The 22,487-nt window shown below is 35.5% G+C and overlaps 1 protein-coding gene across 1 annotated transcript in view; it reads right to left on the bottom strand.

Moving 5' to 3' along the window:
* Positions 1 to 1,348: 1,348 nt before the first annotated feature.
* clip1b (CAP-GLY domain containing linker protein 1b) overlaps positions 1,349 to 22,487 on the bottom strand; it is a 27,852-nt gene continuing 6,713 nt past the window's right edge. Inside the window, exons 9-21 of the mRNA XM_082158106.1 lie at positions 21,670 to 21,798; positions 19,857 to 19,973; positions 19,405 to 19,462; positions 18,869 to 19,095; positions 17,906 to 17,959; positions 11,634 to 11,719; positions 8,263 to 8,353; positions 8,110 to 8,153; positions 7,262 to 7,322; positions 6,879 to 7,035; positions 5,103 to 5,158; positions 4,897 to 5,009; positions 1,349 to 3,707 (exon numbers count right to left, since the gene is read on the bottom strand). Coding sequence (XP_082014232.1) covers positions 3,479 to 3,707; positions 4,897 to 5,009; positions 5,103 to 5,158; positions 6,879 to 7,035; positions 7,262 to 7,322; positions 8,110 to 8,153; positions 8,263 to 8,353; positions 11,634 to 11,719; positions 17,906 to 17,959; positions 18,869 to 19,095; positions 19,405 to 19,462; positions 19,857 to 19,973; positions 21,670 to 21,798 — 1,422 coding nt within the window. The 3' untranslated portion in view covers positions 1,349 to 3,478. The remainder of the gene's footprint in view (positions 3,708 to 4,896; positions 5,010 to 5,102; positions 5,159 to 6,878; positions 7,036 to 7,261; positions 7,323 to 8,109; positions 8,154 to 8,262; positions 8,354 to 11,633; positions 11,720 to 17,905; positions 17,960 to 18,868; positions 19,096 to 19,404; positions 19,463 to 19,856; positions 19,974 to 21,669; positions 21,799 to 22,487) is intronic.

Raw genomic sequence — 22,487 nt, 5'->3', positions numbered from 1 at the left:
ATATATTTATTTGATGTTGCGCGCCCCCTAACGACGGTTTACCGCATTACCACGATCTTGTACAACGTAGTTGCCGAAATGTTTTTGAAACGAACGTTTTGATTAAAATCATCTGCAAAAACAAAAGTTTTATAAAGAGAAAGAGAGGTAGATCAAATATAAGACTTGTTTCAACTAATCCCTTGTACTAAATTCAAATGTTGTACTGAATATAGGCCTCAGGGACGGTCCGTTACTTTGGGGAAAATGTCGCTCCCTGGATTCCGCCCACGGAAATTCGTTGAACAAATGTAAAAAATGACCGCACCTTTACTCATAAATGTTATAACATTATTATGTTTCCATAACATTTAAAATTCGCCGTGAAGTGTCTTACCTCAGATATGGCTTCCTCCTGTGCGCGCGCTTTTCCAGCCACTTAAACGGTTGTGGATTTATTTATTTTATTTTATTTTATTTTTTGTCTCGTGAGCTCGTACAAGTTTCTGCCTTTCACAAAACATAAATAATTTGCTTGATAAAACTTTTGGCTGTCATGGAAAATGACCCGATGCTGACATACTGAATTATATTAAAGCATTATTGTGACATAAAAAGTCGAAATTGTGTCATACTAAGTCAAAATGATGACAAGTCAATTATGAGATAAAAGGTCAGTTATGGCATACTAAATTATGCATAAATGGAAAATGTCTTTATCTCATAATTATGACTGTCAAAATATAAACTTTTCATCCTACGACTCATTCGACTTCATTTTGATTGACAAAAGCATGATTTATTTTCCTTATGTGATGGAAAAGGGCTCATATAGAACTAAGCCAACAGTTTGTAATCTTGGTTTCTATTTAAAAGACATTCCTCAAACATAATATGATTTACAGACAAAACACTTTTTTCAAGCATCAGTCAATTTTGAGATTTTGGGCTATTTGACTTTCAAGTGTTTCAAATTAGTGGAAAGAAAACATCCAAAATACACTTAAGTGTTGCTTTTATTGCACCTAATCATATTTTTAATGTAGAAAAAAAGCATAAAATTGTAATCAAAGTTAATATTTTTGTGGGGTTCAGATTGGTCTAATCCGGCAGCATTTTAAAGAGACATGAATTATTGACTGGGCCCCTTCTGTTTTATTTGGGAGTTGTAGGATGGGAATTTGGTGATCACCCTTGCGTGAAATTGAGAGACTTGAGGGAAGATACTCCAAACACCTTAGCAACCACACAGAAACACCCTAGAACTGTGGCTAGAATTGTTATTTGGTGTTAATGAATGACTAAATGCTTTTTACAGAATGAATGTGTAGTCAGAAAGCTCAATGTATCCAGACAATGACAAGTAAAATTTGTTCAATGTTTGTATTGAGTTCACGTGAATATACAGTACATGAAACAGTACAATAGTTAAAGACTGTCACAATATTTCAGTAAAAACAGACCATACATTTGCACTTAATGCAACATTTTCTGATCAAATTAATTTAAACAAAAGGGGAATAATCATGAATATTATACATATTTAATATAATCTTGTGCACCAGGTCATAGCGGGTTACCAATTCTAACACTTGCAGTTTATTAGGTTTCTAAATAAACTTTGTTGTTAATATTACATCAATAATAAGAGATACAATATGATTTTGTGCTTAAAAGTTGTGCTTTAGCAAAGGGTCTTTTCACACCAAGTTTGAGGTGACTAAAATACATGAATATTTGCAAACCATTTTTTGCACCAAAACTATTTCACGCTGAGTTTTTCTGAAAAGTCTGGATACCTGAAAAAACGGCATTTGATCAATTTAAATAAATCAATCTTGTGTCCGTATACAACAAAAAGGTTAATCTTTTTTTTTTCTTTTTTTTGCCAAAAATTCTGACTTGGTGTGAATAGGCCTGAAATCTACAGGACATAACATCAAAAATACACATAAAAAGCCATTCATATGACAATATCATGACTATATGTCTGACATTTAACAGTAAAAAGAATAACTTAGTCTCAAAGAATGGCAGTTAAACTCATGTGCTGTATACATTTAAAGTGAGAAGTGCAATAAGTTAATAGTGGTTAGCCTCAGCTTAGTTTGGTGCACTGGTCATACGGTTTTGAGCCTGTGATAACAGTCCGTTATGAGTTCCTTAAGCTGAAGTGTGTATTTTTTATTCATTAAAATCTTCTATCCTGGTTTAATGTGCAGATACAACTGTAAGTAAACCATTCGTAGGGTGAATTACCAGAAAGTGCAACAATGGTGGCTATGTTCGCAATAGCATACTACCATACTGCTGGGAATGTTTCTGCAGTATATAGTATTTATACTGTGCATAGTATGAATAATTTCAGTATGCTTAGGCTACGTTTACACGTTGCCGGTTATTTTCATAAACGGACAACTCTCTCCGTTTTTCAGAAAAGTGTTCGTTTACACAAACCCATGTATATGCCGTCAAGAGCATGCCAAACCTGTAGGTGGCAGTGTAACGAGAAGCTCAAGCTCATGTTAGCCAATCAGAATCCCGAAAACATAGGTCGCACCTTTGACGCAGTGCAAGTTCTGTCGCATACTGTGACATCGACTGCCTAAAACTCTGTTTTTCTCAGTTTACGTGCAAACAGAGTTTTCCAAAATCTCCACTCTGGCCGGAGTTTTTAGAAAGAATTGTTTTCAGAGGCGAATTCTCCGATTGCGTGTAAACGAGGGGCACAACCGAAGAGAAATGTCTCCGTTTTCCTAAATATCCATGTACGTGTAAACGGGGCCTTAGAATGCCTGGGTGAAAACGTGCAGTTTAAAATCAATCACATAATGCAGTGTGCTCGTCTTGAGTCAATTTTATGTGTGACAGAAAAACCGGAAGCTATGATTTTTAACGAAATTTTCTTGGCTTGCATAATGTGTACCGTTTCATATACTATTTAAAAACATCGTGGGCAGTATTCAGAGTAAACTGAGCGGTTTGCAGTGTGCGAGTATACCATTTCGAACACACTCTGTGGCGCTTTCAAAACATCGCTGTTTGTTTGAGCCGTCCGAAATGTCAACTTCTGACTCAACCAATGGCGTGAGTTTGGGGGCGGAGCTACAATGGAAAAAAAGGAGTGTTTGAGAAACCTGTTTGGAAATGGTCATTATTTTTGCAATTCCATTTTGTGCCTCTGGGGGGAGTAGAAATTACACAGAGCAGCTTTAAATACACAGCAAATATCATTAAACCGTGCTTATTTTTCTTGCTGGTAATTCATCAGTGGATCAGAAACTTATGAAACACACAAAACGGTATTATTAATAACACATAGAAATATCTCTCATCTTTCCATCAATGCAGCATACCTTAGCCTTCATACGGACGGATACGTTTCAAGGAATGTACAAGAGGTTCGAATGTATATACGCTGTGTAGAAAAATAGCGAATAATCTGGTTGAAAGCGATCTGTGCATAGCCTGCTCACAGGCGGAGGGGTTGAAGAGGAGTTCAGAAGGTTTGGTCATCGTTGCAAGAATCTGTCCAGTGACCGAACGCCTCACAGATGTCGCAGTACGGTCGTTCGCCGCTGCGGGCGCCGTGGTACGTGGTGTGCGGAGGCGAGTCTGGGGACTGCGTTTGCGTGGGACAGTCCTCCGTGTCGTGCAGGTCGAAGCAGTCGCAGATGTCGCAGAAAACGCGTGGTGGGGCTTTCTTCTTCTTTTTGTCCTTACCAAGACTTAAGAGAAAGAGGACAAAAAAAATATATATTATGACAAACCCTTCAGTAATAGTACGGTAACAATAGTGCAATGCATGCTAAGTATGTACAACGTGACCACGTGCCAGGGTTATTTATATATATATATATATATATATATATATATATATATATATATATATATATATATACACACACACACATTTATTTTAGCTAGTCGCCACATTTCAAGTAACATTTCAAATTTTTATACATAACTTTATGTACTAAAATAAAATTAAAATAAACTGAAATAAAAATGTATAAAAACTATTAGGGCTGGGGGAATTAACGCGTTAATCTTTGCGATTAATTTGAGATGTTTAACACATTAAAAAAAAATAACGCAATTAACGCAGCACCTTTTTTTGGCCTTGTTTTAATGACTTCCTGTTGCGGCTGCTATTGAAAAGGCCGAAAATATGCCGTCTTTTCCGCTCAGTGTTTGCGCTGTGCGTTCTGCTCTGTCGTTAACGGCCCAAACGCTCCAATCATGTACCGATCACGCACTGGAAAAGCAAAGTCCGCTCAAATAACGTGAAATTTCTCAGTAGTAGACTTCTGTATGCAATAGCCCTACTGAGCTGGTATAGTCATGCTGGGCAACAATGGTAAAATTACCTGCTCTGATCACATGCTCTGGTAATAAAAGCTTTGTATGACTATACTTTATTTTGATAATTAGTCAAAAAATAAATCTGTTAAATCTGAGTATGTTGCATAGAACTAAATAAAGAATAATATATTGATATATTGATGTTTCATATTTTAATTTAGGGCTATTTTCTGTCCAATTTGTGTGGACATTTTTTTTGTGTGTGTGTGTTGTTTAATTAAATTAAATATTAATGATTACAAGTTTGGGGGAAATGCGATTAATTGCGATTAATCACAGCAAATTGTGCGATTAATTAGTTAATTTTTTTTAATCGATTCCCAGCCCTAAAAAACGATATATACATATTTTTTACATGACAAAAACACACAACAAAATTACTCAAACTTTAAAATTAAAATATAAAACCAATTCAAAATATTAATAAAAACTAAAAGCATCTCAATGATACTAAAATAAGTTGCAAAGCATTTGTCTCCAGTTTCTGGCTGCTATCTGATCTGCCAGACAGAAAAGTGGCAAGTGAAGATTTTGAAACCCAATTGGACTCACTCATCATTTTCATCATTTCCGTTGAACTCGGTCAACACCATTTTCTTCAGCTTCACCTTTAGTTCTTCATTCTTCCTCTGGAGGTCCACAATCACAGAGTTCAGGAAGTTAATCTGATCCATGCAGGAAAACATGGCAGATTTTAGACATTTACACACATATGACATCCTAAAACCATTAACAAATACAGAACAGAGGAGTTATACCTGTCCCTCAGCAAACTCTTTCTCTTCTCTCAGTTGGTCCAAAGCAGCATCACCCACTGTACAGGAGAGACAAACGAACAGTCTTCAGTTCAGTGAGAACAGTGCTGAGAGTTAGTGCATGTCACAATTGCATAAAAGTAGTCCAGAAGGATTTGTTCATTTAAGTTGACTCGGTATGTCATAATTTCTACATTATGATTTACAAAAGCACAATGTGTTGGAAATGGGCTCCCATAGAACTAAACCAACTGTTTGTAATCTTGTTTTCCATTTAAAAGACATTACTCAAACATTATAATGTGACTTGTATTTTGGTCATAAACATTCGATTTGGATTCATTTTTCATACTGGAAATAGTATGAGTAATACGTATTAATCTTGTTTGTTAACTAAACTATTTTCATTTCTATTTCAACTGTTTTTATAATAAATATTAACTCATTATTCGATCATTCTGCAATAAAAGTATATTTTTACACATAATTGGGTTAAAAATAACTGGACGGCATTTCCAGAATTAAACTGGATTGCATCATGCAAAAATTGAAACATGATGAGGTCATGTGACAACAATTTCTGCATCATTTTGCATAGTACTTTTAAATAATAAATTCAGTGCCGTTCAAAAGTTTTGGGTCAGTATGTTGCTGCTGTTTTTTTTTTTTTTTATAGAAATTAATACTTTTATGCAGCAAGGATGTATTCAAATTTCAAAAGAAAAGAATAAATATTAAATATTAAACAGCACAAATGTTTTCAACATTGATAATAATCAGAAATGTTTCTTGAGTAATGTATTACATCCAGCTTGAAAAAAATCTAATTCACGGTCAGAGGTTAAAAAAGCAATTTTTTGAAACGTGGTCACCTTTCCTAGCGTATTTTGATGACTTGCAATTTTCAGAGGGAGGGGCCACCTAAACACCTGTACAGATGTGGACCTAGAGATTTTATTGTATTCTTTATTCTCTTTATTTGATGATCTGTTACTTATCTGTTTCATACCCTAAGTTCCACGTCAGTTACAATTCTGGTTGAATGGACAATTTTGAGGCAAATATAAGGTGATTGATTCCTTCCTTCATTTACTTATTGATTTATTTACTTATTTATCTTTTTTTATTTTTTTTTATTTTTTTTATTATTATCTATTTTTATTATTGCTGTACCTACATGATATATGCACCTTATACCTTGAATATGCACACTACTGCAATGCATCTGTTTGTTGTCTTTGAGGATAGTGTATGATGTCTTTGAACTGTAAGCTATGTGTTCATGTTGAGTCGCACGAGGGAAATGAGGGAGTATTGTAGGATGTTTGTTATAATGTCTCTTTTTGTTGCAATTGTCTTTTTTTTTGTTGCATATTTTGTTATAAAAATGGTTATAAATAAAGTACAAAAAAAAAGAGAAATGTTTCTTGAGCAGCAAATAAGCATATTAGAATGATTTCTGAAGGATCATGAGACACTGAAGACTGGAGAAATGATGCTGTATAAAAAGCTAATAAATTACATTTCGAAATAATATAATAACATAGAAAACAGTCATTATAAATTGTAATATTTCACAATATTACGGATTCCACAGTATTTTTTAACAAACAAATGCAGCCTTGATGAGGATAAGAGACTTCTTAAAAAAATAAATAAAAAAAAATCTCACAATTCTGAACAGTAGAGTAAATAAATAGCTAGCAGTATAAAGTTTACTGCACAGTATACAGTAAGCAGCGCTGTCATTCTATTCCAAATATAAATACGCTGACGGACCTGAGATGATTTCCTCTCCGTTCCCTGTCTCCCGGCCCTCCAGCTTTTGCTCCAAGCTGTTCACTCGGCTCTGCAACTGGGCTTTGTCCCTCTCCAGAGACGTCACGGCCGACTGCAGCGTCTTGGCCATGGCATTTTCCCCGCGCAGCACTGCAATCTGGGATAACAAAAAACATCTTTAGATTGCAAATTATTGTTTCCCATTATCTGACGATATTAAGTGCCAACCATACATATTGTTTTGATATGAAATGAATCTACTAAAAGCATTCTTTGTACATAGAGTAAGTTCAACTCATAGTCATAGTTCACAGTGGATAAAACATACTTGATCCAGAGAGGTTTGGTTAAGACTTATAAAACTCAAGAATCAAAGCTCTTACCTCATTTCGTAGTGTCTCTAGCTCTTTGTCTTTATCGGACATCACTGCATTGGAATTCTCTCTGTGAGAACAGACAAGAGCTCACTATAACTGGAGCCCATTGTTGGATTTACAATCATGTTACAAAAGCCATATGCACTCTGAGAACATCTCCCAATGGAGCCCTGAAGATTAAAAGCTTACAGAAAAACATGCAAAAAATGCATGAACAGACATTCAGTTTTTATTTTTTTTTTAGGGTGGAGGAAAACAATAGATCTGAAGCCAAAAGCTTGTACCTAGTACCATTATTTGAGTTGTTCAACCAAACGGCAATCATGGAAACAGATCATCTCTCTAGACGAGGTGATCTTAGTATATCATAAAACACTGATCTCTAAAGAACATGTACTGACAAGCTTTTTTTTTTTTTGGCAAGTCTTCATTTCCCGGGAGATGAAATGACATTTAAAGCTTCCAGAGTGCATGTGATCTCAAATCCAGCTCTCATTTGAACAATTACTGAGACAGAGCTCCATTAAGCACCATCAAAAGCATCCGTGACATGCTGTTTATAACCACAGATAATTTGGCTTTTTAATGCTTGTGAAGAAAATGAATGGGAAAAATACTTGCATCACTAGATTCACTACTCTCACGTTAACAAAAACACGAGCATAACATTTCCAAATTGTCTTTCCCCATAGACTTCCAGTGTAAGAGCACTGTGTTAATGCTTGTTTTTACTGACTGAGATAAAAAATATATATTATTTTCTGTGGTTATAAACAGCAGGCTTCACTCAGAGCTGTCTTTTAATGTTTTGATTTGATTGAATGAACTTAATACTGAGTCAGAGACGTGCTTACCTCTCTGTAATCCCCAGATGGCTAGTCAAAGCTTCGTCATCAAGCTGCCAAAAAAACAACATGATACATGACAACTCAATTCCTCAAACCAACTGAGAATGTCACAGAGCAAAGCATTTCAGGAAAAGTCTAAATAGACAGAAAGATAAACACCTGCTGCGTGTAGACGTCCAACTCCTGAGCCAACATCCCTTTCTCCTCCTGTCTCTGAGACTTCTGATTGGCTGATAGTTTTACCTCCTCACTACGGAGAGAGATAAAGAAAGGTAATGCTTATAATATCATATAGGACTAGTATATTACTGTCATGTCTAGTTTTGAGTTTTGTTTCATGTTTCATGTCCTTTATTTTGTAGTTTCCCCATTGTCATGTTCCTGGTTTTGTCATGTGCTCCCTGTTTTGTCATGTGCTACCGGGTTTGTCATGAGATCCTTCCATGTGGCTCCCCTTGTCATGTGTCCTATGTTGTCATTGGTTAATTGTCTTGGTTTATTGGTTCATTGTGTTCAGGTATGTCTTGTTAAGTCATTAGTCTGTGTGTCTTTATAGCCCTCATGTTTCCATTGTCCCTTGTCTAGCTTTGATGTTGTAACCTACTGTTGGTGAGTGTATTTATGTTCATGCCAAGTCTTGTGTCAAGCCAATAGTCAAGCCAATAGTCAAGCCAATAGTCAAGCCAATAGTCAAGCCAATAGTCAAGCCAATAGTCAAGCCAATAGTCAAGCCAATAGTCAAGCCAATAGTCAAGCCAATAGTCAAGCCATAGTCACACCTGTTTTGGATTATATTTTATGTCACTTTGTTTCAATAAACTGCACTTGGGTTCAAGTTCATCTTGCTTACAGTGGACATATGTTACAATTACCATACTAGTATTTTCCAGTATATGAATTATCTGTATGAATTCAATGTCTGGATGACCTTTAATGCTAACTTTTTTTTAAGAAATTGATACTTTTATTTAGCAAGGATACATTAAATCAATCGAAAGTGTCAGTGAAGACAATTATAATGTTGTTTATTCTATTTTAAATAAATGCTGTTCTTTTAAACTTTCTATTCATCAAAGAATCTTAAAATCGGGAGTTCCACATAAATATGAAGCAGCACGACTGTTTTCAACATTGATAATAATCATAAATGTTTCTTGAGCAGCAAATCAGCATATCAGAATGATTTCTCACATGACTCTGAAGACTGGAGTAATGATGCTGAAAATTCAGCTTTGATCACAGGAATAAATTACATATTAAAATATATCACAATAGAAAAAAATATTTTAAGAAGTACTAATTTACAATATTACTGTATTTTTGATCAAATAAATGCAGCCTTGGTGAGGATGAGACTTTTTTTTTTTTTAAACAAATTGAGCATAAAATACTATTTTATTATTTGTATTTATGATACATTATGATTTTCATGTTTTTTTCTGATGCCAGTGACAAGTCCTCAATTTCAAATCACCCTTATGTCAGTCATGTTATTCTTCCATTTTCCTCTCAAGTGAATGCATCATGCTTATTAATATATCATCTTTCCTTTCCATCACAACCCTTTAACTGGTTTTTAGGACCAAGCGTTTGAAAAATAAGAGTGTTTTTGGTTCCAAAAAGCGGCAGTAAAAACGTGAGCTCCACAAAGTCACAACAGAAAGGTCACCGTCACCCTCCTCGTGTGTAACGAATGAGCCAATCTATTTTCACCTAGAGTGCATTTATGATGCAGGAATAAATCAAATCATGCACGCTCGAAACTCAAGCGGGAAATCAAAGTGAGGTCTGAATTGTGAGAACAAATGCGACGTCATGAAACTACAGGCTAAAAGATTCCCACGGATTCAAAAATAATATGCTGCATTTAATGAAGCATAACACAATTTTTCATAAAGAAATACTTTAAAAAAAAAGATAATATTACAGGCTACGTCATGATACATATTCATGAGTGTCAGAAGATCAGCAGAGCGTTTATGAAGGGAACTCACGTGGAGTCGAGACCATTAGACAGGCGGAGAAGAGCAGCTGTAGCTGGAGAGACGCGGTTACGTAAAACTCCCTGGAGGAGAGACGCTCGCTTCTGAAGCGTTGGGCTGAGAGTCTCTTCAGCGCAAGAGTTCAGAAGAGGCTTCACACGGGAACCTGCTCGCATCACCGGAGCCGTCACTCGCTGGACACGCCGATCAGCCGCGTGTCGGATCAGCTTGAGTTACGAAGGCTTTGAGCTTGGGTTAGTGCTGCTTTAGTTTAAAGTCGACATGAATTCAATACGGACCCCATTTACACCAACACAAAAGCATTTTGAGCTAAGGTTTCTGCTTAATGTTTAAATTAATTTTGGGAAAAAATGTATTGCAATATGAAAAGTGAAAGATTTTAAGAAAAAATTTAAATGAGTATTTTTGGAATTAATTCATTTTGCAAACGAATTTGTTTAAAAATAATCTGCAAATAAGCTAATTGAGTTTATGAAAAGTTGAACAATTTGTGAAAAATTTAAATGACAATTCTTGGAATTAATTCATTTTGAAAACAAATCTATTGCAAACAAATTGCAAAACAAAATGAGCAAATTTATTGCAAATGAGAAAATAAACTGCTTAAATATAAAAAGTGAAACATTTGAGAAATTTTAAATTAACATTTTTAGAATTAATTCATTTTGAAAGCAAATTTATTGCAAACAAAATTGCAAATAATTAGCAAATGTGTTGCAAATAAGCAAATAAATGGTGCTTATGAAAAGTTTAACAATTTGCAAAAAAATGTACATGTTTGGAATGACTTCATTTTGCACACAAATTTATTGCAAAGAAATAGCAAATTGGTTGCAAATACGCAAATAAACGGTGCTTATGAAAAGTCACAAAACAATTTGTGAAAAAGGTAAATTACATTTTTTGCAATTAATTGAAAATTTAATTTAGAATTTATCTTTTCAGTGGGTCACAAAACCCTCTTATTTTTCAAACACTTTCATATACAGTAGAGACGCTTTTCACCATCCAATCAATTCCTAATGGATAAAATCAGGTTCTGCCCTACATATCTTTCTTATTGATTATCCTGAATGTGAAATGCTGCGAGCGTGAGCTCAATGCGTCCGACTCAGAACTCGTGCATTACGCCTTTTGTTACACAGAAATCAGTTGTTGTGACCAGGTGGACTCGTGATGTCATTCTGTGACTCACTGATCTCATCACCACAATGGTACCATAGTACTTACCCAACTAATTAAGATCAAAATCCTTTTTATCTCCAACTAAGCAGACAATTAATTTAATAAGACGCAGCTGAAAGATGTTAAATAGTGTTTAATTGTTGCAGCTGTAGTCTAGTGGTCAGCACACATGCTCGGATACGTTCGAGGCTTGATCGTGTCATTTTCCTCTCCTCCCTATCATTTCAGTCCTCTTTCTTCTATCACTATCAATGAAAGTGTGAAGTGTAAGTGAATAATACTAAAACAGTCAGTGAAGAGGAAATGCATGGGTGCATGTCAGCAGGACTTGAGGAGACTCACATTTCTTTGCAGAGCTTCCCGATGCGCTGAGTTTCTGAACACAACTGCTCCTGATACTGAGAGTTCTGCTGCTTCAGGGCCTCAAGCTGGTGGAGGAGATAAAAGATCATTAAAACAAGGGGAAATTATGCTTTTGGACAAAACGTGGTGGAGAGAATGTCATGAAACCTTTCAAAAATCATGTCTTTTCCTGCATTCTTAAATTATTTTGATGATAATTAAGCATATTTCAACTCAAATTCTCTAGTTTCTTTACATGCAATGTGGGGGGAAATCTATCATGTATAAATATTATTCACATTTACATAGTGTATTTCTACAGTAGTAGTATGTGTTGTTCTTTACTACTATCTTTATTACAGTATTTTCTAAATGACAGTAAATATCCAGTAATTTTTAGAGGAAAAGCAGTGCTGTTATTGTTTACTAAAACTATTTAAAAATGTTTTTGTTAATTGAAATAAAGCTGAAATAAAATATAAATATTAGATTAAAAAAAGTTAAATGAAAATTTGAAATGCTGCCCTGAAATAAAAACACTTAAAAAAATATATATATATATTGCACTTTTCAGACATAAAATGCAGTTCAAAGTGCTTTACATAAAAATGATACAGTCAAATATCAACAGCAACATCACATTAAATAAAAATGTGCATCAAACCTAAGATATAGTATATACAGTATAAAATACTAAAACGTGAAGGACAAACATAAAAGTAAAAGTGACAAAAGCACATAAAATTACTGAAACTTCAATTAAATTTAAAATGAAAACTAAACAAAAGTGAATTCAAAATATGAATAATAAATATAATACTAAAACAAAACTGGGGAAAAAGCATTTAATTGTCATGAAAATAATAATGTGATTATGCACAAAGGGTGTTCTGGGAGTTTTCCGCAGTTTTCACGTCCAAAAATTGTAAAATAAGACCATCTCTCCTTAAAAATTTGAAGAACCAATTATTTCTGTAGCACAAACATTTCAGTTCAAGTTACACACCAAAACTAGTTCGAGATTTAAACAAATACCTAAACCTGAGCTAGTATTATCGATGCCTTCTTTAGCAAACACGTGAACAAAGAAAACTGTCCAATTTTTACAAAGTATAATCAATGAGAGCTTACTCTGTTTTTAAATCAGAGAAGATAAATCACATTTAAGGACTCATACATGCACAACTAATACTAAAAGCATGTCAGACTGTCAAATCTGGTGAAGTCAGATTACCGTTCCCATGAGACCCATAATTCAATCCCATCAGACTCACTGTAACTTAACTGGTCTGCATCAGACTGAAGCGTTAATTACACTCTTCAGCACCAACGCCTACAACTGGCCGAGCTGGTAGTTCATTTCCTCTACATTGCCAAGAACCAACATCAGTGTTTTATTATGAATTAGCAGAGATTCGCCTGTGCTGAGATCATGGAGTGATTCAGTGTTTACATTGAGAAAGCTCGAGAGAATCCGTGATGATTGAGGAATTATACTGTCATCACTGAATGAAATGTCATCAAACAACCGTTTCACATGAAAAGCATTCTTCAACTCAATGTACACGGCTTCACATGCACCAGATAAAAGACACACGTCATAGGATTTATGATGCATAAAAACATCTAAAAAAAATCAGAAAGAGACAAAAAATAGGGATGGATAGGGATAACTGAAAATAATTGATGCTATATCACCAATATCCAATTTGCTCCTGAAAATAAACTCTAGAAGTTATAGATATTTTAACTCACACTGGCTGATATTATAAATAGATACAACAACAACAAACAGCGCTCACATTTAACATCATCTAAAATAATACACACTTCAAGAGCAATCAGCCATCAAAACATGCATGCTACTAAAAAGGTTTAAATTGGAGAAAAAAAAAAAGTCAATGTCATCACAACCCAGTTCCAATAGTTAAAAAAAGCAACTATTGCTGAATGGTCCAGCTATGGTCACCAATATACAGTATCATGCATCCCCACAGGGGAAGAGCACTCCAGAAGAGCGACCTTTACCTGGCAGAACGAGGTATAAACGCTGCCCGTGTAGTTCTGTTGGAGCGCTGTCACATCCATGCTGCTGTGTCCTTCCTATTTTTTCCGAACAAATGTGCCCTATCAATAATACATCCCCTCTACGGCCCCCTGCAGAGAGAGAGAGAGAGAGCCGCTCGTGCTCCGCTGGCGTTCCAGCACACACTCACGTTTGAGCAAACACACGCTCTGAGAAGCATCACACAGGGCAGCTTCATTATGTAAGGACGACAAGCCCCGCCCCTCTCGACACCCTCCCCTCCCCACCCTCCCCACCACCTTCTGCTGTTCTCCGTCATCAATGCTCATTCATCCTGAATTACACGTTTCTACATGATGAGACAATCCATGTTTGACTCTGGTGACATCAGAGATCCTTGTGTGTGCGAGAACTCACTCATGTTTTCTATTTAAACATTATTTGGTGAATGTACACGACCATTCAAATGTTTGGGGTATGTATTATTATTAAAGAACTTATGAAAAATGACAGTAATGACTTTCAAATGAAAATTCTAATGTATTCATCAAAGAATCCCGAAAAGTAAACAGTTTCCACAAAAATATTAAGCAGCACAACTATTTTCAACATTGATAAGAAATGTTTCTTGAGCAACAAATCAGCATATTAGAATGATTTCTGAAGGATCATGTGACACTGAAGACTGGAGTAATGATGCTGAAAATTCAGCTTTGCATCACAGAAATAAATTACATTTTAAAACATATTTAAATAAAAAACTGTTCTTTTAAATTCGAATAATATTTCATAATATTACTGGTTTTTTATCCAATAAATGTTGATGTAATATTAATGTAATATATTGAGCATAAGAGACTTCTTATGTTTTACCGACCCCAAATTTTTAAACAGTGGTGTATATTTTTTTAAAGCTGTGCGAGAGACTTCAGTCATCCTTGAATGACACAAAATAGAAGGAAATTCAGGCTAACCTAAATTAACTTTGCTTTTTTTAAACCTTGAGGGGACAAAAGTCCAAAATGAGGTCACAATAAGGTTGTCTTTTTCAATACAGAAACCAAAAATAACCTTAAAGGGACAGTTCACCCAAAACGTTTAACTCTGTCATAATTTACTCACAATCATGCCATTTCAAACTTATATAACAGCATTGTTTATATAACAGCAGTTCATAGTGACAAAAAAGCTGTCAATGTTACGTGCTAAAATAAAGCCTTTTGATGAGGGAAAGGGACAGTTCGCCCACAGTCATTAATTACTCACTCTCAAGTCGTTCCAAACCCGTAAGACTTTAATTCATCTTCGGAACACAAATGAAGATCTTGTTGATGAAATCTGAGAGCTTTCTGTCCCTCCATTGACAGCTACGCAACTAACACTTTGACGCCTCAAAAAGTTCCATATGAATTGAGCAGTTTAGTCCAAATTTGGTCCACAATCTTTCGGGTTTGAGTAATTAAATTACAGAATTTTTATTTTTGGGGTGAACTATCCCTTTAAGTACATCTCCTCTGATTAAACACAAAGTTATGGTATGGCTTCAAAAGAGTTGGAAGTAGGGCTGCACAATATATCGAAATTATCGAAATATCGCAAATGTATATATCGCAACAGCTAGCAATAACTGGGGTCATGAACAGCTCTTGGCTGAATAACTTTTGTCGCTTTAATAAGAATCAGTGTATATTTAAATCATACGGTGAAAACTAATCAGTGATTTATTTTTACATTTGATTATTCAGTTTCTGTTGTTAAATGAACCTAATGTAGGATAACCTGAACCCCTAAACCCCGTGGTTTACACTGATGTTAAAATAACACTTCTTATACTACAGTAAAACACTGATGTTCACTTCCAGAAGCTGTCGGGATGTTTTCTTATCACAAAAAGAATGTGAATGTACGTAGGTTATATCATTTTAAAGATATTTTAAAGATAATTTAAGTTCATTTTACGCACTTTAAGCATATAGAATATCGCATTATTGAATGAGTTATCGCATATCGCATTTTTCTTCAATATCGGGCAGCCCTAGTTGGAAAATAGCGCAAAAAGATGCTTGCACATTCTCCAAAACTCATGTTGTGCTCCATGAAACAAAGTCAGTCATATGGGTTTAGAACAATATTAGGGTGCGTAAATAATAACAGAATTTTCCTTTTTGGTGAACTAACCCTTTAACTCTGTCTATGTTTCGCCTCGTCAAACAGAAAGTAAGTCTCACTAAAATCTGCATGAATTGACCCAAACCAGCACTGGTCTCTCTCTCTCTCTCTCCTGAGCTTGTTGTCACTTTACCCTAAAACACCTTTTCTATCTAAATCTTTAGAATCCATTAATAGGAGCACGCATAGTTTATTATTTATACAGTATATTTATACAATACAGATTGTTTAAAAACATCTACACATTATTAAACAGGAAAATATCATGATAATGTTGTATATGTATGCTCGTCTCATATTTGATGAAGTTTGCATGAATAATTATGTTACTTTCCTATTTATTACTGTGAAGCTGCTTTGAAACCATTTCTAAATATATAAGGCACCATAAAAATAAAGGTGACTTGACTGTAAAACTCATCAATTATGAACAAATTGAAGATAATAGTATCATTATCCAGCTTCGTATCTGATAGCGCCAGTGCAATTATATTGATAATAAACCTGAATATTAGTCGTCTTTTAAACCTAGCACTCGCCAAATGTCTGGTTTGAAACGCCACAGGAGACAAACCAAAATTATCCTTATTCTCCTTATTCTTCAAACCAAGACCATCATTATTGTTCCTAATAAATAATGTGTATGTGTGAATATCCACAGACTGAACCAACACCATTCTCTGAACCAATGCAGGCGAGTCTCTGTAATACAGATGCTGAATCAAGACCCATCACTCGAGGACCAGTGACAGTCTTACCGTATGTGAAAAGCACAACCGCAGGAGGAAAGTGTCTTCTGATAAGCGCTGGCCGCCGGGCTGATTATGTAAGGCCACATACGAGCGCACAGAACATGCTTTACATGCAGCCTGCAGGCGGTCAGATGTAGAGGACTCATGCATGAACTAACAATGAGTCTGAACCATTTCGTCAGTAACAGGACATTTACACAGTGAAAAATCTCTGCTCACCTCTTAAATAAATGACTTCACGTTAATCTGACTACAAATGCGGAATATGTTTTAATAATACTACTGGCAGTTTCACACATGCAAACTAAATATTTTGTGTTCAACGTCATATTGACAGCAGTAATTCATGTCAGGATGTAAAAGGGATAGTTCACCCAAAAATTTAAATTCTGTCAGTAATTACTGATGTTTGAGTTGATGAATGTTCATCTGTTTATGTCTCTTCAGAAAGTTTGGACTAAACCACTCGTTTCATATGGATTATGAACTTTTGCGTAGATGTCAATGGAGGGACAGAAAGTTCTCAGATTTAATCAAAAATATCTTCATTTGTGTTCCAAAGATGAATGAAAGTCTTACGGGTTTGAAACGACATGAGGATGAATAATTAATGAAAGAATTTTCATTTTTGGGTGAATTATCCATTTAAGAGTAGATATTCCCAGCATTTTTTATGATTATTACTGGTGTCTGCTAAGGCAAGAATCACAATCACTGCTGTGCTAAGGTTAGTGATTTGATCAAACCTCTAACAGGAAGTAACAGACCTTATTCACGGCAACGCCATCTTTGATTTTTAATGGAAATGAAAGCGAGGCTGTGAGGGATAGACATACATCTCCTCAGTGGGTTGTACTGTTATTTAATGTGTTTTTGGATCGTTCTCCTGACGAAACACTGCCAAAATATCTTTCCAGGAGATTTCAGTAGACAAAATACTCAACAACATGAGCTGTGGGATAAAAAGTGATCTAGGCTTTATACAGCAATCGAAAACATGGTAAGTCTATCTCTCACAGCCTCGCTTTCATCCCTGTCATGGCGCTGCTCTGAATAAGGTCTAGAAACTTACAGCAGTGCTACTGTATGAACATGAATACCTCAAGTCATGTGGACTGGCAAGGAGATCCAGTGAGCAAACACCGAGCAACCACCCAGAGCACCCTGACAACCACGTCTCACAGAGGCGACTTTTGAACAGGTAACGATCATCAAAATACTCACACCCTTCCAAGTCCCTTTCAGACACGGATACGAAGTAAAGTAACCAGGAGTCATAAAAAACACCGTTTATCTTTATGATATGAAGAGTAAAGCGTACTTACCTCCTCCTGCAACTCCTTATTCTTGTGCATCATCTGCTCCAGGTTTTCATCAGACTGTGTGTGAGAAAACCTCCGATTACACACTTGTACTACACTTTTTGACCAACATGCACTAGTTTGGGGTTGGTAAGAGTTTTAAATCAAGTCTCTTATGCTCACCAAGGCTGCATTTATCTGAACAAGAATACAGTAAAAATTTAAATAAAGTAATACTGTGAAATATTATTAGTTTAAATAACCGTTTTCTATTTTTAAATGTTTTAAAATGTAATTTATTACGGTGATGGCAAAGCTGAATAGTCAGCATCATTACTCCAGTCTTCAGTGACCCCAAACTTTTGAACAGTAGAAACATGATGGCCTTTTCTTATGGCATAGATTAACAGTATATGCTATATAGAATTAATGACAGATGGATATGTTAGAGTTGGCCGACCTGACAAGTATTTACAGAGACAATATACCATATTTTCTGGAGTTATTGTTACTATCACTGTAAAATCATAAATAAATATGCAATCTCCTTCAAGCAATGTAAAATAACTGAACTATGTTACTTTGGAAATTATAATAAATTGTTTCCAAAACTTAAAAAGGATAATGGTGACAACAAATGTAAATTAATAATGAATTTTCTCCTTTAAAATATTTTTTAATTTCTAATATATTTTCAGTGAATTTTGATTAAATATTATGAAGAATATATTCAATTTCAAATACATCTCATATGCTACACATGCACTACCATTCAAAAATTTGCGGTTCATTATTTTTATATACAATTTTTTTTATTCAGCAAATTTGGAAAGAAGTCTCTTATATTTCTGTGTCACATGATCCTTCAGAAATCAATCTAATATGCTTTACAAATAACATTAACATTAACAATCGTACCCACCCCAGTGTATTGACCGGTATTGTATAAAACTGGGTGTCTGTTTTACAGTGGTAAATGTCAGTCACCTGGGTTTGGTTCTTGTAGGCTTTCAGTTCCGCCACCTGCCGTTCCAGCCCTACGTTCCTCTCTGTGATTCTGCTCAACTCTCCTTCTGTTTGGCCCAACTTCTCCATCAGCTCCTTCATCTGAAGCTCTCTCTCTTCATCCTTCACCTGTTTCTGCAGCAGTTCCTCCTTCTCCCTGGACACCTGATCCAGCTTCTCTCTCTCCGTTTTCATGTTCCTTTCCATTTCTGCTGTCACACAGAAGAAGGGGAGGAGGTCATAGAGGAGCTCATGCAGGAGTATTTGTGCTAATATGATCATTTTCCCCAAACTTTCACACAAAATGGATTGCGGAGCAGCTAAAAAGTGTGCAGTTGTGTTATGGCTATGCTGGGAACGTCTGGTTTATCTCGTGAGCATGCAAAAATGACTGTGCAGAGCCGTTCACATTGGCAGAGGCTCACATGCCAGGGATGCAAATATATAAGGATCAGATGTTTTGTTTAACAGTAGTTAAAGAGCATTTTAGTGCTTTTGATGAGTCATGTTTTCCTTACCTTGCATTGCTAGTGTTGCTCGATTATTGTCCTCTGCTGCTGAGTCAAGCTTATTTGTCTAAAATTAAACAGAACAAACAATTACAAACTAATTGGTACAGAACAAAATGCTGGCCAAAAACAAATGGCTTTGATTCAAGATATTATGCAGACAATAATACTTAAGTAATGAATTAAAGATAAAATACAATAAAATAAAGTTACATCATATTGCTAGTACCACTCCACGTCAAGCTTAACCATAACCATGATAAAAAACACTGTAATGCATGGCCTAAATATCTAAATAATTTAATAAAGGCAGTTATTAGATCACCATCTGGGCTGGAGGGAGGTGAATGTACAGCACAAGAAACAAAAACTTTTAAAAATAAGTGTTATTTTCCTGTAACCTTTATGTGAAATAATAACCAGGGATTTTCAGGTTAATAAATAAGCAGTCTTAGTGTTACCAGATCTTGCAGCTGCTGCTGGAGGGACGTTTTCTCCTGTTCAGAGGAGGCGAGTTTCTGCTGGAATAGAAGCACCTCCTTCTGTCTGTTCTCCAACTCAGAGTTCAACTCCTTGATCTATAAGAACGCACAGAACACAGTGATCTTATGATGTACAGTCGTGCTCAGAATTAATCATACCCCTGGTAAATATGATCAAAAATGGCTGTAAAAAATAAATCTGCATCGATTATCCTTTTGATCTTTCATTCAAAAAAATAGGCAAAAATCTAACCTTTCATTGAAGTAAAAGAATTGAAAGTGGGGGAGAAATCACATTATGAAATAAATGTTTTTCTCCAAAACACGTTGGCCACAATTATTGATACCCCTAGAATTTTTTATGAATAAAATATCTCTGAAGTATATTCCCATTAATATTTACCTTTTTTTAGCACACCAGGGTGACTAGGAATATGAAATTGTCCAGCTATGACTTCTTGTTTCACAGGAGTTTAAATATGGGGAAACACAAAGGCCAAATTCCCTTAATCATCCATCACAATGAGTAAAACCAAAGAATTTATTGAAAAGAACAGCAAAAGATTGTTGAGCATCACAAAATAGAAAATGGCTGTAATAAAATAGCTAAAGAATTGAAAATCCCCATTTTGACCATCAGGGCAACAATTAAGAAGTTCCAATCAACTAAAGATGTGACGAATCTGCCAGGAAGAGGACGTGTGTCTATATTGTCTTAATGGACGGTGAGGATGAAAGTTTGAGTGGCCAAAGACTCTTCAATAATCACAGATGGAGAATTGCAGAGATTAGTTGAGTCTTGGGGTCAGAAAGCCTATTTTTTTTTAAATCAAACAACCCCTACATCACCACATGTTGTTTGGGAGGGTTTCAAGAAAAATGCTCCTCGCTCATCCAAAAACAAACTCCAGCATATTCAGTTGTCAGACACGATTGGATCTTCAAACGGCACTAGGTTCTGTGGTCAGATGACACTAAAAAAATAGCTTTTTGGCAGCAAACACACTAGACGGGTTTGGTGCACACAAGGATAAAAAGCACTCATGTGCACAATTTAATATACCATTGGATCTTTAATGTTGTGGGCATATTTTTCTGCTGGAGGTCCTGGACTTCTTGTTCAGATACATGGCATCGTGGATTCTATCAAATATCAACAGATAAAAAAATCAAAACCTGACACCTCCTGCTAGAAATCTTATAATGGGCCGTGGTTGGATCTTCCATCAGGACAACGATCCAAAACAAACAACAAAATCAACACAAAAATGTGTTAGGGAGCACAAAATGAAGCTTCTGCCATGACCGTCCCAGTTCCCTGACCTGATGAGTGGAGTGAACTGAAGAGAAGAAGCATCAACATGGATCTGGGAATCTGAAGGATCTGGAGAGATCCTGTATGGAGGAATGGTCTCTGATCTCTTGTCAGGTGTTCTCCAAACTCATCAGGCATTATAGAAGAAAACTCAGAGCAGTTATCTTGGCAAAAGGAGATTGCAAAAAGGTATTTAATAAAAGGGTGTCAATAATTGTGGCCAACGTGTTTTGGAGAAAAACATTTATTTCATAATGTGATTTCCTCCCCACTTTCAATTCTTTTACTTCAATGAAAGGTTCGATTTTTGCCAATTTTTGAAATTGGATAAACGATGCAGATTTATTTTTTACAGCAATTTTTTATATTTACCAGGGGTATGATTAATTCTGAGCACGACTGTAAATGTCTTCTGGTGTTCAAGCAAATGTCATAATGCATCTTATTTAGGTTGATTTAAGGAGGGGGATGAACGGACCTTTTTTCTTGTAATGGAGGGGAGGCTGATCCCGAGGTCTCGGCCCGAAGAGTTCTCAGCTGAAGCTGCAGGTCGGACACCTCCTTTTCCAGCTCCATGATCCTGGAGCGCTCGGACACCGTGGCGACCTACAGCAGGAGACGAGACTTAATCAACTGCTAAAGTGTGACCAAACTGGTCTATGAAGGCATTAAACATAAACGACATACTTTCTACGTAAGAAACATCTGCTGTTTTCTCATGAATTTCATTTCTAATCATTTAGAAATTACTCTATGGTGATGTGGGGGGCGTAATGAAAATCAACCAAAGTTAAACAAAGTTTAACACAAAACATTCTACTATGATATACACTACCATTCAAAAGTTTGGGTTAAGTAAGATTTTTATTTAAAAGGAATAATACTTTTGTTCAGAAAGGATGCAATAAATTATTTAAAAGTGAGAGTAAAGACATTTATAATGTTACAAAGATTTCGATTTCAAATTAATGCTGTTCTTTTGAACTCTCTATTCATCAAAGGATGCTTACACAAAATGTATCAGGGTTTTCACGAAAATATTAAGCAGCACAACTCTTTTCAACATATCATTCCTTTGCATCACAGGAATAAATTACATCTTAAAGGTATAGCAGAGGATCTTTCCAAATTTTAGATAAGACCCGCCCTCTCCACTTTTTGAAAAGTTTGATTGATTCACCAGAATGATTGACAAATAGGAGGACCAATAGTTTAGACTACCCACCAGGAAGTAAAACATCCTCCGCTATACCTTTAAAATAGATGTGAAAGAAAGAAAATTATAATTTTTTTGT

This window comes from Leuciscus leuciscus (genome assembly GCF_965113295.1).
Source record: "Leuciscus leuciscus genome assembly, chromosome: 24".
In the NCBI taxonomy this organism is placed as follows: Eukaryota; Metazoa; Chordata; class Actinopteri; order Cypriniformes; family Leuciscidae; genus Leuciscus; species Leuciscus leuciscus.
The sequence above is the reverse complement of the archived record's forward strand: the minus strand, read 5'-3'. Positions and strand labels throughout refer to the sequence as shown.